We start from the raw sequence: 15,954 nt of genomic DNA, 5'->3' as shown, positions 1-15,954 counted from the left end.
AGGGCACAACTATAATATAGTCCATAGGGCACAACTATAATATAGTCCATAGGGCACAACTATAATATAGTCCATAGGGCACAACTACAATATAGCTCATAGGGCACAACTACAATATAGTTCATAGGGCACAACTATAATATAGTCCATAGGACATAACCATATTAGAGTCCATAAGGCACAACTATTTGAGTCGTGTGTTTTTTTCCTGTCCCTCTAGTTGTACCCAGACTCAGGCTTTTCACGTTATGGGATATAGACAAGTATCCTAGCAACTACTAAGCTCGCTACGCTCCTAAGATAGGGGAGTCCATGTAATGGCGAGCAGGGGAATTCCCGGAGATGAATCGGTATACAAGTGACACATTCTTCGCATGACGGATCAACATCTCCTTATTTTTTTTCTTTTTATTTTCCCCACCCGAACGAAACCAATTTGTGGTCGTCCAGGCTTCTTCTTCGGTATCATCATGTCCTACTGGGGTGACATCGAAGGAAAAGGAGGATGGAGTCCGAACACGTGGCCCAACTCTGAACAGACTGCTCGGTATGTATGCGCACGAAATTGCATAACACGCAAGAACGGACAGTGCGAAGCGTAGAGTTCTCCCCCGGTTTGTCAGTGTATCACCAGTTCCCCCACTACCGTAATAACATTGTTGGAAATTGAACGTGAAATAAATTAACCTAACGATAATAACCTTACTTGAACCTATAATAATAATAACCTAACCTAACAATAAGAACCTAGCTAGATATTGAACCAATAATCGCCTAACCCGACCATAATATCCTAGCTGGAGCTGGAGCCAATAGTAATTTAATCAAACCGCGAAACCTAACCCCAATTACGGTAATTTCCCCATAAATCAATCACCTCCTTTTGCAATCTTATCCACCTTAGTTCCTTTGCTATTAAATAGATGGAAATTAAATATGTATATAAATAAGGGATATAAAAGAACAAATTCTGTAACCCGCCTTTTATCACTTGACTTTATGACTGCATGTGTTATTTTGCAACGTGTTATCACGGTATCGTTTCTCTTATTTTCTGGTGTTATTCTGTATCTTTTTGTACCTTGCTTCCAGTCAGTTTTACGTTATTTCATTTTGCGTCGTGTGTTGTTTTACCAGGGTAGCCCAAGTTTCTAGCTCTGCTACTAGGCCCCCCATGCCAACTTGCATTTGTATTTCAAAGAGAAATAAAGGAGAGCGAAGGAACAACATATTTTGAAGTTGCACCAATAATAATTTATCCTGACCATAATAGCCTATATTGGATTCATTCGCAAGAATCCGCGCCAAAACGTAAAGCGCGCTTCACCTGATACACCTAGGCGTTAGGTGAAGCTTACCATAACCGTGCTCGTAGGCGCCATGTATTCTTATCCTAACCTAAGCTAACCCAACCCAACCCAACCCAACCCAACCTAACCTAACAATAACAATAACACGTTACCGTGACATCAACTGTCTTCGAGTGACACCTGTTAGAAGCCGATTCACTTGCTAGCGTCAGTTTTTCCCTCAGTTAGTCTGCTATAGGGCTACACGCTTATAGATATCAAATGATGGGAAGACGTGCTTTGCTCGTAGAGGCCAGTGGCGCAGTTTGTGGGTCGGTGGCTTGGTGGCACTGCCATCGGGCGCTGGCGTCGCTATGGCCATTTTGGGCGGCAACTCTGCCTGTCTCGTTGGAGTGGCCATCTCGGCGTCCCTCTTGCCTCCTTCAATCAACTGCGTAAGTTTTCTTGGCACATATATATATATATTTTTTATGTTTTGCGATCGTACGTAGGGTATGCTACAGAGGGTATTGTACGTAGGGTCCCTTGCAACTGTCATCCCTTTTCAGGGCACCCTGTGGTCGCTTTCTCTGATGAAGGTGTTCAAGTCACTAAGTCAGGACCCAGTAAACGTACGTACACCTAAACCTACATTCATGTTTACAATAACACGTGTCCTCGTATTGTTTGTCCTCCGCTCTGGCCTTTTTATCACGTCGTTGCTACGTCATATTATCTAAGTTAAGGGCATTTTTGGGTCATATTAGTTGCTGTCCACACAGACACGCTTGCCTTTTGCCGCCTTTGATATCTTCTTACGTCCTACTACATAATTCTGTTGTGTAGGTGACAGTGCCGATACCAGGGACCAGCCTGACCAAAGTAGTGACAACGTATCCAGCTTTTATCGCGCATTCCGACTTCAACGCTTACTACTTCGACAACGCTAACATGCACAAGGAGTGCGCCGTCATGGCTATCAACTCCTTTGGCCTCACTGTTGTGAATATACTGTGTATTATCATCGCCGGTACTGTCTTCCTCAAGGTAAATTTTTAGACCGTACGACCTCTCATGTAACCTTACAGTAAGACGAACCGAAATGTGAACGGAACTTTTTTTTTTCGGCGACCGGAGCTTCGTGTCGTAAACGTGTAAGTGTGTAAGTGTGTGTGTGTGTCGTAAACGTGTAAAAGTGTCGTAAACGGAAGACGTAGCAAGCATCCGATTCAGCTATTCAGCCGGAAGGAATATTTCATAGCAACAATGCGACTTCTCCTACGAATACAGGGATTATATCATTGAACTGGATGGCTGAAAGGTGATATGCCCAAAGGTCAGAAGTCTTCTGCCGAACTTCGCCTTCCACTTCGGTAGCATGCGGTTATGCACGGAGCTAAGTTCGGTCCCGATTGATTAATTGATTGAGAAAAAAAATGTGGAGATGTGGGACCCGACAAAGTCTCACATCGACGGTTCCGATTTCGGTTCGGGCAGAATCCGGGTAGTTTTTCGTGCCATGCGGTTCAGCCTTTATACAACCGACTTATGTTTCATCTAAGTTGATTATTGCAAAAAAAAAAAAAAAAGTGCGTGAATATGTTTGCGGTACTGATGTAAGTTTCCATGGACAATATCCGCTTGGCATGCTTTATCTGACGGAACCGTTTGTGCTACATCTGTAGATGCGTTCTATTCAAGGCTACTATTTTCTTCTCACTGATTTGTATTTTGATCATCATGACGTGTGCTTATTACATATTGCTTTATACTGTTATGTCATGTCCCCCCTCTTACTGTAATGCCTAGCCGGCGAATGTAGATAGTCAAATCAATCAATAAATAAATGTGACCTTCAGGCGATCAAAGGCGCCACTTGAGGACGGTAGAACTGAGGGGAAATTAAAGTCAGTGGATCGAAGGAAGTATCGCCATCCTCTGATAAAAAAAAGGCCTGTTATTATTTCGCATTATAAAGCAACGTTTCCAAAGTAGCGCTTTAGAGGAGTTGTGACACGTTAACAGATATTGCATCATGCACGCCAAAGTATCGAGGAAGAAATGTTTCTTTTCTACACGTCGCAGTTGGTAAGATAGATAGCCTTGAAGAAACCTTAGCGTTGAGCTCTGACATCAGAGAAGTGCCCCGGCAATATCTATTGGTTCTCGTAAGCACGTGACCTCTCCTGCGGCGGCCTCACTGGCGGAGATGCATGCCGTGATATCACAACCGGATGCGTTTCAGTATTCGTGGTGGCGAATGGCGATACATACCGGATGGCAACCGGATGCGTTTCAGTATTCGTGGTGGCGAATGGCGCTACATATCGGATGGCAACCGGATGCGTTTCAGTATTCTTGGTGGCGAATGGCGATACATACCGGATAACAACCGGATGCGTTTCAGTATTCGTAGTGGCGAATGGCGATACATACCGGATGACAACCGAATGCGTTTCAATATCCGTGGTGGCGAATGGCGATACATACCGGATGACGACCGGATGCGTTTCAGTATTCGTGGTGGCGAATGGCGATACATACCGGATGGCAACCGGATGCGTTTCAGTATTCGTGGTGGCGAATGGCGCTACATATCGGATGGCAACCGGATGCGTTTCAGTATTCTTGGTGGCGAATGGCGATACATACCGGATAACAACCGGATGCGTTTCAGTATTCGTAGTGGCGAATGGCGATACATACCGGATGACAACCGAATGCGTTTCAATATCCGTGGTGGCGAATGGCGATACATACCGGATGACGACCGGATGCGTTTCAGTATCCGTGGTGGCGAATGGCGATACATACCGGATGACAACCGGATGCGTTTCAGTATCCGTGGTAGCGAATGGCGATACATACCGGATAACAACCGGATGCGTTTCAGTATTCGTAGTGGCGAATGGCGATACATACTCCGCGCTCCTGTTACTACCCCCTTTACTGTAACACTTAGAATGCTGGTTCACATCGATGCAAATAATTACGTTTTCTTCCACTTCCCCTGGATGAGGGCTCGTTTGCATGTACACTGGTATTGTGCATTTTACAGATCAAGGAAATTGCTCCTGAGGCAAGCATGCCGAGAACACATAGGTTCTGGAAGAACGACATAAAGGTAAGAGGGCACTTCCTTCTCGCATATTTTCGGACCTATGCTCGTCAACAAAGTGAGTCTTTGTCTTCATGTTGCGACATAATTTCTACTTACTTTCAAACGCAGGTTGCCAGAGACTACAACCGCACTTTTAATGATGACGATGACCTTGGTCACAGGTTCCTGGAGGAGTGGGCAGTAAGTATTCTTCTTTTTTTGCCAAAATAGACAGGGCAACAGGAATTATTAACTAACACCACCCTTTTAGTGAGAACCAGCTTCGAAAAGGCGGCACCACAGTCATGATGTGGTCTGTTTTAGTTTGGTGTTGATTTTTCGCTTGCAGCCAGGTGCCATTCAGGAGAGTGTAGAAGTCGAACAATTGCGGGGATATAATAGAAGTACGCGCAATACATGAATTTCGAATCACCAATGACGATTTCGGGTGATGCGATTGGGGTTTACTTTTTTCTGCTCCGAACCCGAGCGGTAAATTCGGGTGGTGCGGTCAGAGCAATAGCCGCGTGTTCGGGTGATGCACAACGGAGTAGTTCGCTCGCCCCAAGAGCAGTTTTTTGGATCTTGCTGCCTTCAACTTTCGCTACTGCGGCAATGTGCCTGTCATCTGTTTCGTTGTTGCGTTCACCATTGATGGCATGGATATTTACGAAAGTATAGTAGCGATGAAAGTTCAATTGACACCGGTAATGCGAATGACAAAGAGGAAGATGTGACCTATGCTTCTCGCAAGAGATGCTTGTGATCAGGCGAAAGTGCGCGATGACGCCAACGATGTTGCCGGAAGATCAGGAACGCACAATGCGTAGCGAGCGCAGCGACCCTCGTAGGAGAGCGGTAGAGCGTCCGACAAATTCGGGTGATGACTGCTCCCAGGGCGATATCCGTGTAGAGCGTGCACTGGACCTAGGCGCTCTCGCTCGGATTACCAGACGCATCACCCGAAATCGCCATAAGTGAACTGTGTATTGTCATCAAGCAAGAGAGCTACCTATGGAGGTAGTCCCCTTTGGACAGACAATAACTTTACGTTACAGTCCTACAAGCTAGATAACACTCTCTAGGAGAGTTTGCTTTTCGTACTGACCATACCAAGCGAACAATCCAAACACGGGAGAGCCGCTGCAGAGTGCAGTACGGTCCTAGCGAGGTGGCTAGAACATGATTTGCCACTTACTCTGAACGTGGCGGAAGAGACGAGTGGACGTCAGCCAGTGGCGAGAGCACTCTAAAAGACCATACAGTGCTTGCTCGCGGACAATGTGGCTACGAAGCCCTGCCCTGACAGCCTGAAATATAGCTGCGTCTCCGAAGTCTGGGCCACCGAAAGCCAGCCGGCAACGACGGATCCAAATTTGAAAGTTGAATGGAACTGTGAACGGAAGACTGCACTCGCGCCAGTGCGCTGTGCATTGGTTTCCTCTTTTGAGTGGTATATCGGCCGTCGTCGGAACGCTTGCTTAGGGGTGTGCACGTGAACAACAGCGCAAAGAAGAAGAAGCAGAAGAAGAGCCTACACGATGCATGACAAATAGTGACTATGGGGCCCCCTGCGAGTGACGTCATCCGAATAAACCCTACAATGGGACAGCAGTTCTGAGAAGGTTCTGCTGACCAAGGGCGGAACACCACGAGATTAAAGGAGCTTATTCTACTTTATGGACATTGGTGGTCCGAGTACAGTTGGGAACAAGCTAAACTGCCGCAGATATAGGCAGTCGCTGTTTCAGGGACCTGTACTGTTACTGTTACCAAGTTTTGTTTTTAATTCTCTTTGCGCAGAGCATCACCGGAGTAGACCCCAAGGTGATGTCGTCAAGCGACCCCGAGTCTAGGTTGACCCAACTGCATACGTTACAAGATATCTTACAGGTAATCTCTTATGCAGCTACTGTGTGGAATCCTCTTCACTTTGATTATCTATGTATGTGTTGCGGATTGCGTGAACGAATGGCACGAACTAATTGTAGGATGCAGAAGCCGACGATGTCTACCAAACTGTCTCCAGGCAGGTCGCTAACCAGCCAGCGGTGGTGAGTATGTTAACATAATAGTTGTAGCATAAGATATGGAAGGAGTCAGATGATGGTAGACTGCAGTGTACCGGCGTAATGCACATACAAATTACACCGTTGAAGCAGGGATGGGCATAAATACATTTTTTGAGTATTTAAATATAAATACAAATTACTTTGTTGAAAGAGGTATTTAAATACTCTGCATAAATACTTTTCAACATGAGTATTTAAATACAAAATATAAATACAGTATTTAAATACCGTAACTACTACCATAAATACTGTGAGGAAAATGTCATCTGGAATTACAGAAATAACGATGATCATAACAATAAATCAGCAACGAACAATAGCATTTATTTGTTAGATAATCATGCCAATTTTAATATTAGAAGTTTCTCGATTATTGCATCTTAGGCATCTTCTGTTCGGCCGTACAATCAGATTCGCAAAGGAGAAGAGCATCTCCACATGTGCCGATGAACAAATGCTTACAACAGTGAAAAACTTGCCATCTAAAATTTTTTGTCGCATGCGCATGGTAGCGCAAACACGGCATAACTGCGCCCCAAACTCTCTCTTCTTCCCGAAAGGTCAAATGGAGGGCAACTTTAAGATATGAGTCAGTATATATTGTATTTAGGAGTATTTACAAAGTATTTACAAGAATAAATACCCAAAAAATTGGTATTTAAATATAATTATAAATACATTTTTCAAGTCTGTATTTGAATACAAAATATAAATACATGTATTTATATTTTAAATAGTATTTTAATTACAATGTATTTAAATACTGCCCATCCCTGCGTTGAAGACACAAAAAGTATCTCCCACTCCAGATCATAACGTACCCAAGACAGCATTGAAGACAAGCGAGTGGCAAGTACAACTGCCATCCATTGCACACTGCAGTGTGCCACCATACTATACAGTCTATCAATATTGAAGACAGGCTAGGTATCCCAGTACCCCACAGAAAGCAATGGTGTACCCAAGGTGTTACACGTAAATAACACCACTTAACCCGGCCGAGTGGCTAGTACCACTCCTCTCTACTGCAGAGCACTTTGTACTCTTAAACTCTGGACATAAATGACCCCACTTTCTGTAGAAGTTTGTGGCTATGTCTGCTTCTCTTTCATGGAGTGAAATATAGACATTCCAACAAACGTCTAAGGATAACGTGTCTGTCTGTCGAATGTAGAGCCTCGCACGGCGTCTGACCATGGGTAACATACAGCCCCTAACTACTGGCAGTCGGTCTGGCAGCACCGACTACACTTCCAGCCCAATGGGTTCCTGGGACCCAGAAGCAGGTCATCGTGCAGCAGCCCAGCGAAGGCCCAGCCACTTTGTCACTTCCGTACTTCACAATTTTGAACGCCGGCCTTCAAAGTTCCACTACGCATATGTAAGCAATTTATCACTCAAAATCCGCTACCCCTTTGGTGTTTCTTCGTTGCTTGCGTCGTTGTGTGCTGACTCTCATAGTGAAGTTTCGTTCAAAGTTAGATCAGTTTAACCTGGCAGCATACTTGTCTAAGCTCTCTGTTCATAAAGAGAAAAACGTCGTCCTCGATTGTGTTTTGGTTTTTGCAATACGAAAACAGAGAGTCACTGCACGAGTATGGGTATACACCGTCACGTCTTTCTGTAGTGACAAGCTTTCCCTGATGACGGTGAGTTTTTTTAATTTTATCGTTACAAAAAAAAAAGACTAAACTGTGTAACACTCTCGTCAATAATAAAGGTTTGTAATGCTCCTTCAGATGTCTATCTGAAAGTTCGAGTAATGCAATGAAGCGTTACGTAACATTGTTATGCTCCTTTAAAGCATGCTTTGCCTGTCCAGCATCGGTGCGCTGCAGTGAAGTGCACTCAGCAGGAGCGCTTCGAACACTTGCGAACACTATACTGCGGAACAGACCGTATGGCTCGCGCTTCTTCTGATATTTCCAACGGAAGCAATGCGCTGCGAATTTGGAACGTTTCGGATTCGACTTCATGAGACATCGTTAATTGCTCAATGTCTCAGAAAGTGCGAATAATAAAGGAATAGGGGACAATGTGTTCATGCGAGTGTACAATCTGTATACAGGACAACCCAGATGGGCCAACCCTAGCGCAGGAGTTGTCCCCCATGCCTGTCAACCTCCAAGCGCGACGACGGTCTCTGTACCGGTTCTCCGTGTCACCCGTGTCGGAGGAAGACTCCAGGTCCAGGCGACCAAGTCGCATATCGAGACAGGGTGGCCACCCTCCTGTCTTAGAAGAAGAAGAGTTCTCCAGGTTTTGAAGACTTCTCTCCTTGCGGAGTCAACAAAGGTGAAGACGCCATTCGCGTCCAGGATGTGATGAACCGGTTGGGGTGGGCAACACTGTGTCATTTGGTCATAAGGACGTTGCATGGTGCTTACGTTTTACGGCAATATGTCCGAGGGTCTCTCGCTCAAGCATGGGCTGACATGTCTGATGGTCTCTTTTTTTTTTCTTTCTTTTTTTCCTTTTTTTTTTCTTTTTTCTTTTTTTCTTTTTTTTTTCTTTTTGCTGAGGAGATCCATGTCACCTGCAAATAATTGCTCGCGAGATGTAGTCAGCAGTGCCAGGTGGCTACCGTAAGTTTTATGGAAATGCACATTTTGTCTGCTCTGATGTAGATGAAGTCGTAGTGGTTTTTACGTTATGCCTGAAGGATCTAAAAAGACCTTCCAGATTGATAATTTAACCTTTATGACAGCTACCCACCAGCTATAATTTATGAGGGCCCGTATTATACTTGTCACATACGTGTACGCGGAGCAGCAGTTGTCACAAACTTTTCACACTCAGCTGCTATCCACAAAGTGTACATAGTTCTCCGCATCGTGTACATAGGATTCGTTTTTTCGTTGTAAATATAGACTGGGCTTGTGACGTGAGCTCGATTTTTTTTTTCTCACGTTCTTACCTCTTTTTTGAATAGCAAGGCAAATGGTTTTATAGCGATTTGATGTTGGACGATACGAGAGAGTAGGAAATATACTGATTAGTTTTTTTTAAAGCATGCCATCAACGGATGTTTCGTGTGCTTTCTGTTTTGTCTGTTTGCAGAAATAAAGTTCTGTGAACGCAAGCCTATTCTTCTTTTATATAAGCTCTTCACGTCACTTTCCTCACAGAAAAATAAAAATGAAAAATAAAAAGAGCCTTATCAATGCAAACAGTAAACGCTCTTCAATTTCTGCCCGTACATATATTTCGTACTATACCCGCGGTGTGGCAGCACTAGTACGGCGGTTTGTTTTCAATACCGAAGTAGTCGCAGATGAGAGCTGGCATCTTCTCGTGTGGCGGTAAGTTTTGTGAAGGAAAGCAATGTTTTCTGCTTCACTTAAGGAAGTTATTTGAAGCGTAACATATAATAATAACAAATAGGAACCTTACCAAGCGACGTTTCTGAGGTGCTTCGAGATGCGTCTGCTCGTTCAACCCAACATGGTAAGTTTCTGCCGCGCATGTCTTGTTTCTGTAACTCTTCTCGCAATAAAAGCAAGATATGAGTTATTTCGCAAACTAGCGTGCAAGTAACTACGACAATACTAACTCTTCAGGCATAATACCCGTTGTGTGTGCAGTCCTACATTCAACCTGAGCAGCAAGTGCAGTAGTCGCAGTTTTATGAGCACGCGCTTTCATTGCCAAAGCAGATAAAATTGTTAATCCATACGTAAGTCACTAGTGAAGAACGCATGGAACGCATCTATGATCCCCATTTTTTCTTTCAATCATCATCATCATCAACGCATCTATGAGGAATGGGGTGAAAGTCTGTGGGGAGGCTGGATGGCAATCTGGTATACGTGTTCAGTGCTATTGCCAAGGAGAGTCAGTTATACCAATTCCAATAAAGCCAACAGGCGAAGCTCACGAAAGACGTACTGCGTAATATACTCGCAATGTAAAAGACGAGGAGTTGCAAAGGATGAACAACAAGCTGACAACAACATTATCATGTTGTCTACGTAAATTGAGTGTACCCTGGCTAGCTCCGCCTTGCAGGGTAATGTGTCATCGTAATTAACAAATAAATGAACAACAAACTGATGAACTAGACAAATACTTACTCAAACTTACAATCGTTCCAGGAAATTGTTTTAATGATACTTCTAGCATTACTTTGAGTACTTTTAGACCTCCCTTTTATGATCCCTGTCTAATTTCTCAAGTCTCGATGACTTTGGGTGCTATCAGCATTATTATTTTTTTTTCAGAATATCTTGAGGCCGTTCCCATCCACTTTGAAATTAATCACGGTTCCAGATTAATGCATCACTTCGTACAAAACCCCACTTAGACTTTCTAACGACACTTAGTCGCATTGGTGATCAGAACACCGCAGCGCCTGTCGTTGTCGTAATTTTGCATCGCACGCAAACTCTGCCGCTGCGTGACATTAATGCCGCCCGTAGAATAGTAATCATGCTTCAACCCTTTAACTATACGGCTGGCGAATACGTGGCCGTTGCCTGTCGACGAACTATCGTCTGCGTTCATCCGAGTTTCCCGGCACCAGATGGCCGTCTGTCTGAGAAGGCGTATCGATTCGCAGAGTTGACGATTGACTGAATAATGGAGGGACCCTGCCGGTCTCCCTTTTCTGGCTACATTATACACATGTACACGGCAAGAAAACTTGGCACATTGGACACTTGATTGGCGATTCCGCCGTCGCGTGAAAGCCAATCGCTTCCTTAATCTCGCATAGCCTCGTCGTCAACGTGCAAGTTTGATCTGATTAGGTGGTGTGGATGTCAATGAAATATGTTTGGGATGAAAGTGTCCCTGAAGAAGCGTCATTCTTTCGAGGATCGCAGCGTGGGCCTGCTATACGTGCCCTTTCCAGTTGTGTCACATTTGGATGACGTTTATTGGTACAGTAGCAGTGAGGTATGACGTCACACCGGCCTCGGTGGCTCAGTCGGTAGCGTGTTCGCCTTCTGATCCCGAGATCGCGGGTTCGAACCCGGCCGAGGACGCCAGCAACTTGGTGGCAGGGTACAAGTTGCTTAGACACGCCGTCTTCCGCGAGGGACGTTAAATACGGGGTGCCGTGTGATGAGCTTTCATCGCACGTTAAAGAACCCACAGGTGGGCAAAAGCAATCCACAGACCGACCGCTGTGGCGTCGCTCATGATCTCAGTTGTCTCGCGACGTAAACACCCAATTATTAAAAAAAAAAGTATGACGTCACACTGACAACGTAACAGTTGTGCGACCAATCGAGATAGACCGTCCGCAATCGGACCTCTGCCAGCAGTCTGCAGAAACGGTCTTCTGATTGTTGTCTGAAATTTTATACCTTTTGGCGAATTCTGCACGCTTTTTATTTTTTAATTCGAGTCGAAAGTTTGGCGCTTTTCTTGCGTGATGTCACAATGTGGAAGTGCATAAGGTCCCCTAGCGTTCATATGATGAAACAGGAGTACGTGCTAGATGCAACAACAACAACTACATGAATGATGACGAGAGATGAGGTGCTTCACCGCAACAGTTGCGGTACCATGCCTCAGTGCATGGGAGATAATATATGAGTGGGATGTGTGCTAGGTACCTTCTACATGACTTGCGTGTGTTTTGTAGTCACTTTCCCACAATGGCTAAATATAAATATGACCACGAACCATTACGTCAATACAAGGGCGACACAAAGCGCTAAAATTCTCTCTTGGGATACGTCAAACCGGGAATGTCGTGCGATTAACCAGCATAGCAATCATACTGGCTGGGTAACAGATGTAATGGGGCAGGCAGGCTGGGGGTCAACAAGTGTTACTTCTGTCCTTCAGAATAGTGCGCTTTTAGTGTTCCTGTTCGTGTAAAGGAGTCTACCTCCATAGGTAGCTCTCCTGCTTGATGACAATGTGTGTATTGGCATCGAGGCGGAAGACCAGTTGACAATACATGTCCGTTGCGCAAACGGGACCCGATTATATATCGTCCCATCACCTTGTTGCCGTATGACTACAAAGTCCTTGCTAAAACTCTTCTTTCACGGGTGACTCACCCACTAGACAAGGTGTGGCACCAATCCCAAGCTTCTTCTGTCTCCAGCAGGTCGGCCGACTTACACAGTTTGGCTCTGCGTGATACGATTTATTGGGCCAATTTGGGAAGTATCCCTGCCGTCGTAGCGTCCTTCGACCGTGTGCGGCACGGATACCTGTTTTGCGATGCTTGGGGCGTACGCTTACGGTTTCGCTGAAGTTGGGGTGCGCAGCATCCAGGTAGCGTATTGGGGTGCAAGTAGCAGAGTTTCCGTTGCTGACGACTTATCGAACCCATTTGACATCTCGCGTGGGGTTGGACAGGGGTGTCCTCTCCCCCGTGCGCTTTATGCAATTGCGATTAACCCTCTCATCGTGTCTGTGTCGTCGCTTTCTGTTTGCCTTAGGTTAAAGGGGGACGTGTCCCTCACTTGTCTTCGGCTATGCCGACGACATTTCAGTATGAAAGATGAAAGTCACTGAAAAGGTTAGCCAGCTGTAGGGATCGAACCCACATCTTCTGGATCTTAGCTCAATTGGTAGAGCCCTGGACCGGTAATCCAGAAGATGTGGGTTCGATCCCTACAGCTGGCTAACCTTTTCAGTGACTTTCATCTTTCATCGTTGATTTCTTAGGCAATTTGAGGCTTTGTTTGTATCTGTCCCTTCTATGTTTGTTCCAGCCTCAGAACATCAGTTTCTCTCTTGTTCGACATTTCAGTAGTTTTACATCGGGAGAGCTGCTTAGAGGTTCTTCTGACAGCCTTTGAAGATGACGTACGGTAAGGTGTCAGGGCTCAAGCTCAACAGATCTAAAAGCGCTGCCCTTTATCTGAACGCCCAACCTTCAGACGGTGCCCCCTTTAGAGTACCAGTGTATAGTTGGAGCCAAAACTTATTGGTGTCATCTTTAACGCGAGGGGTGTGGCCCAAGACAACTGGGTCCGGGTGTTTAGGCGCTGCTCTCTAGTGCTAGAGCAACTTAAAGCTGTTGTCTTGCCGATTACTCTTTGGTGCCCGGTTGCTTGCTTCGTGGTACTTCAGCCGCATACGTGGTTCTTTGTGCGTTGTATGTGCGCCAGACTCGGTAACTCTTTCGACAGTAGCTTCTCGTTTCCCGTGGGGCTGGTCGATTGTGTGAGTGTCGACGTCACAGGTTCACGAAGTTCGCGACGCAGGCGGGTTTGGCGTACCTTCTGTCGCGGCGAAATGCGTATAGCACTACAGTTGCGTACCATCTTTATACAGCCTTGCATTCGCCGGAGTATCCCGCGTGTGCCTTAGAAAATTATTTTTAGGGGCACTCCGTTAGGTTCCTTTCTGGCTCCGTAGAGGCCAGGCCGCGAGGCAGAGGTACAGGACAAAAGTTTACGGAACACCAGGTTGTCGCATTTGCCCATTGGAGCGACACCCTAGCATCAAACAAGATCGTACGCACATACTGAGAGATGGATAGAATAGCCTTTCACCCGTTTTCTTATTCGATCTCTTCCTGAAAGCCAGCAGCATACCTGCCAACTCTCCCGATTCATCCGGGAGACTCCCGGATTCGGACCGGTTTGTACGATTGTACGGCCGAGAAGCAAATATCCCGGAAAATGCAGTTTCCCTCTTTATATCTCAAACACCTGCTTTTTCTCTGGGCACACAGACGAAAACCTCAATCCAATACCAGCCCAATTGCCATCGGCATCGCTGCCGCTTCCCGGAGCCTCTGTGTTACGGAGTTCAGGTGTTCTGGTCATGGTTCTAGTTCTAGCACTTCTAGTTTCCGAGCATTTCCTCCATGTTTTCGGGCGACAAAGGTGCCTTTGCACTAGCTGATTCGACCTTGCGTACCTCGCAAAGAGAACAGAGACATAGTTGTGTCCTCACGTTCTTTTGAGAAAGTGTCATAGCCTTGTCACAGCTTGACACCCAGATAGTTTCTTGGAGAGGGCAATAAAGTCTGTTGCTGCAAAACTTGTGCCCGATGAGCCTGCTGGGGTGAAGTGTGCTCCTGTTACATACGCAAATAAAAGCCACCCAACATCGGCTTTCTCCTACCCCCCCCCCCCCCCCCGCTTTTGAAATCTCCCTAATTTGGATGTTCCCAAGTTGGCAGGTATGCAGCAGGAACCTGCTCCGATGGAGAAATACGCCAGTGCCGTGCTCGGTGAACTTTTGTCCCAAGCGGTACCTATACTCCGCATCTTTCGAACCGTATAAATGCAGTTTGCCGTACACGCAGTGCAGTGCGTTCCCTGATGCGGACATTTCGCTCTGGGGACGTAAAAGACTTTACGGCACTTGGTGAAATTAGTAGAGCTCCAGCGGGGCGAGTCCTTTCTCAGGGGGCTCTATGTGTGTGGCTAGCGTATAAGGATCGCTGCCGGTTTGGTAGATGCTCGGAGTGCCAGTAATGAAAAAGTAAACGGACATTTCTCACAACCATTGCATTTTTCTGTATGGCTTTCTGATCTGCATCAACAACCTGCTGGGCATGTGTAGCAACTTATCTCTGTCATCGTTCCTGTAATGTCCCTGTATTCGGTGTATTTTTCGACTAAAACCGTTAGTTAAAAGTTATCCGCTATTATTTATTGTACGTGTTTATTTGGCATATTACCGTAATTTCACGCGTATTGGCCGCGGCTTATGCGCGATTTTTTTTTTCTCACGGGCGGTTTGCGGCTTATCCAACGGTGCGGCTTATCTGATGACTATTTTTTCCTGGTATTTTCCCCATACGCCAGTTTTAACGAAAGGGCCGACAGTATCACTAGAACAGCATTGCTCTGCCGATGCACGAACAGTGCGTAACATGGACGGGTCCACATTTGACTAGATTCATCTTCCTGGTGCATTCCCCCATGTAGCTTTTACGAAAGTGGTGACAGTAATTCACGTCTTCTGGAAGTCCACTGCCCCATCGATCCATGAAAAACGCCCAACAACGGTTCAATCCGATCTTGGTAGAATTCCAGAGCTGACCTCCTTTGTTGTACACTATGCCGACCCCGGGGTATGGACCACAGCGTTTATGGCCTTCTCTATAGTCTCCTTTGTCGCACAAATCAGTCGTCTCATATTGCCCGCGGCTTATCTGCCAGAAAATTTTCAAAACGTTCCTAAAATCGCGTCCTGCGGCTTATCTGCGGTGCGGCTTATACGCGTGAAATTACGGTAATTTGCATTTTGAAGCAACAGGATCGAGACTCGGTGGTTACTTACGGGAACCAATGGCAACGCAATGGAATGCGTTGAAACGACGCATCGCTTTTAGCAGGCGATGGAGTGATTCCACCGTCTGCGTTGGAACAGCTAGCTCATCGCTTCGGCAGATGATGGAGGGACTCTAGATAGCAGCAATATTCTGGATGATAGCGTTGCGAGAAGGAAGACACGAACGCCCCTCGTATATATAGTAATTGTTGGTGATTTAATACGAGTTACTATGGCGACGGAGCGCTGTAAAACCCCAGCAAGTTTAGATTTACACTTCGGGGCACGCGTGCCA

At 45.8% G+C, this 15,954-nt stretch overlaps 2 protein-coding genes across 6 annotated transcripts in view; both read left to right on the top strand.

Annotated features, from left to right (window-relative positions):
- Nucleotides 1–9,545, top strand: part of LOC135398867 (uncharacterized) — a 50,948-nt gene extending 41,403 nt beyond the window's left edge. For both annotated transcript variants that reach the window (XM_064630399.1, XM_064630398.1), the window contains exons 11-20: nucleotides 451–547; nucleotides 1,600–1,744; nucleotides 1,859–1,921; nucleotides 2,136–2,336; nucleotides 4,348–4,413; nucleotides 4,519–4,590; nucleotides 6,193–6,282; nucleotides 6,381–6,443; nucleotides 7,636–7,842; nucleotides 8,530–9,545. In XM_064630399.1, coding sequence (XP_064486469.1) covers nucleotides 451–547; nucleotides 1,600–1,744; nucleotides 1,859–1,921; nucleotides 2,136–2,336; nucleotides 4,348–4,413; nucleotides 4,519–4,590; nucleotides 6,193–6,282; nucleotides 6,381–6,443; nucleotides 7,636–7,842; nucleotides 8,530–8,727 — 1,202 coding nt within the window. In that variant the 3' untranslated portion in view covers nucleotides 8,728–9,545. The remainder of the gene's footprint in view (nucleotides 1–450; nucleotides 548–1,599; nucleotides 1,745–1,858; nucleotides 1,922–2,135; nucleotides 2,337–4,347; nucleotides 4,414–4,518; nucleotides 4,591–6,192; nucleotides 6,283–6,380; nucleotides 6,444–7,635; nucleotides 7,843–8,529) is intronic.
- A 305-nt stretch (nucleotides 9,546–9,850) lies between these two features.
- LOC135398863 (probable 3',5'-cyclic phosphodiesterase pde-5) overlaps nucleotides 9,851–15,954 on the top strand; it is a 130,698-nt gene continuing 124,594 nt past the window's right edge. For 2 of the 4 annotated variants that reach the window (XM_064630388.1, XM_064630387.1), the window contains exon 1: nucleotides 9,851–9,908. In XM_064630388.1, the coding sequence (XP_064486458.1) occupies nucleotides 9,882–9,908 (27 nt within the window). In that variant the 5' untranslated portion in view covers nucleotides 9,851–9,881. The remainder of the gene's footprint in view (nucleotides 9,909–15,954) is intronic. The other 2 variants (XM_064630390.1, XM_064630389.1) reach the window with 1 other exon arrangement.

This window comes from Ornithodoros turicata, chromosome 6 (assembly GCF_037126465.1).
Source record: "Ornithodoros turicata isolate Travis chromosome 6, ASM3712646v1, whole genome shotgun sequence".
Lineage (NCBI taxonomy): Eukaryota > Metazoa > Arthropoda > Arachnida > Ixodida > Argasidae > Ornithodoros > Ornithodoros turicata.
This window is presented reverse-complemented; position numbering and strand designations above follow the sequence as displayed.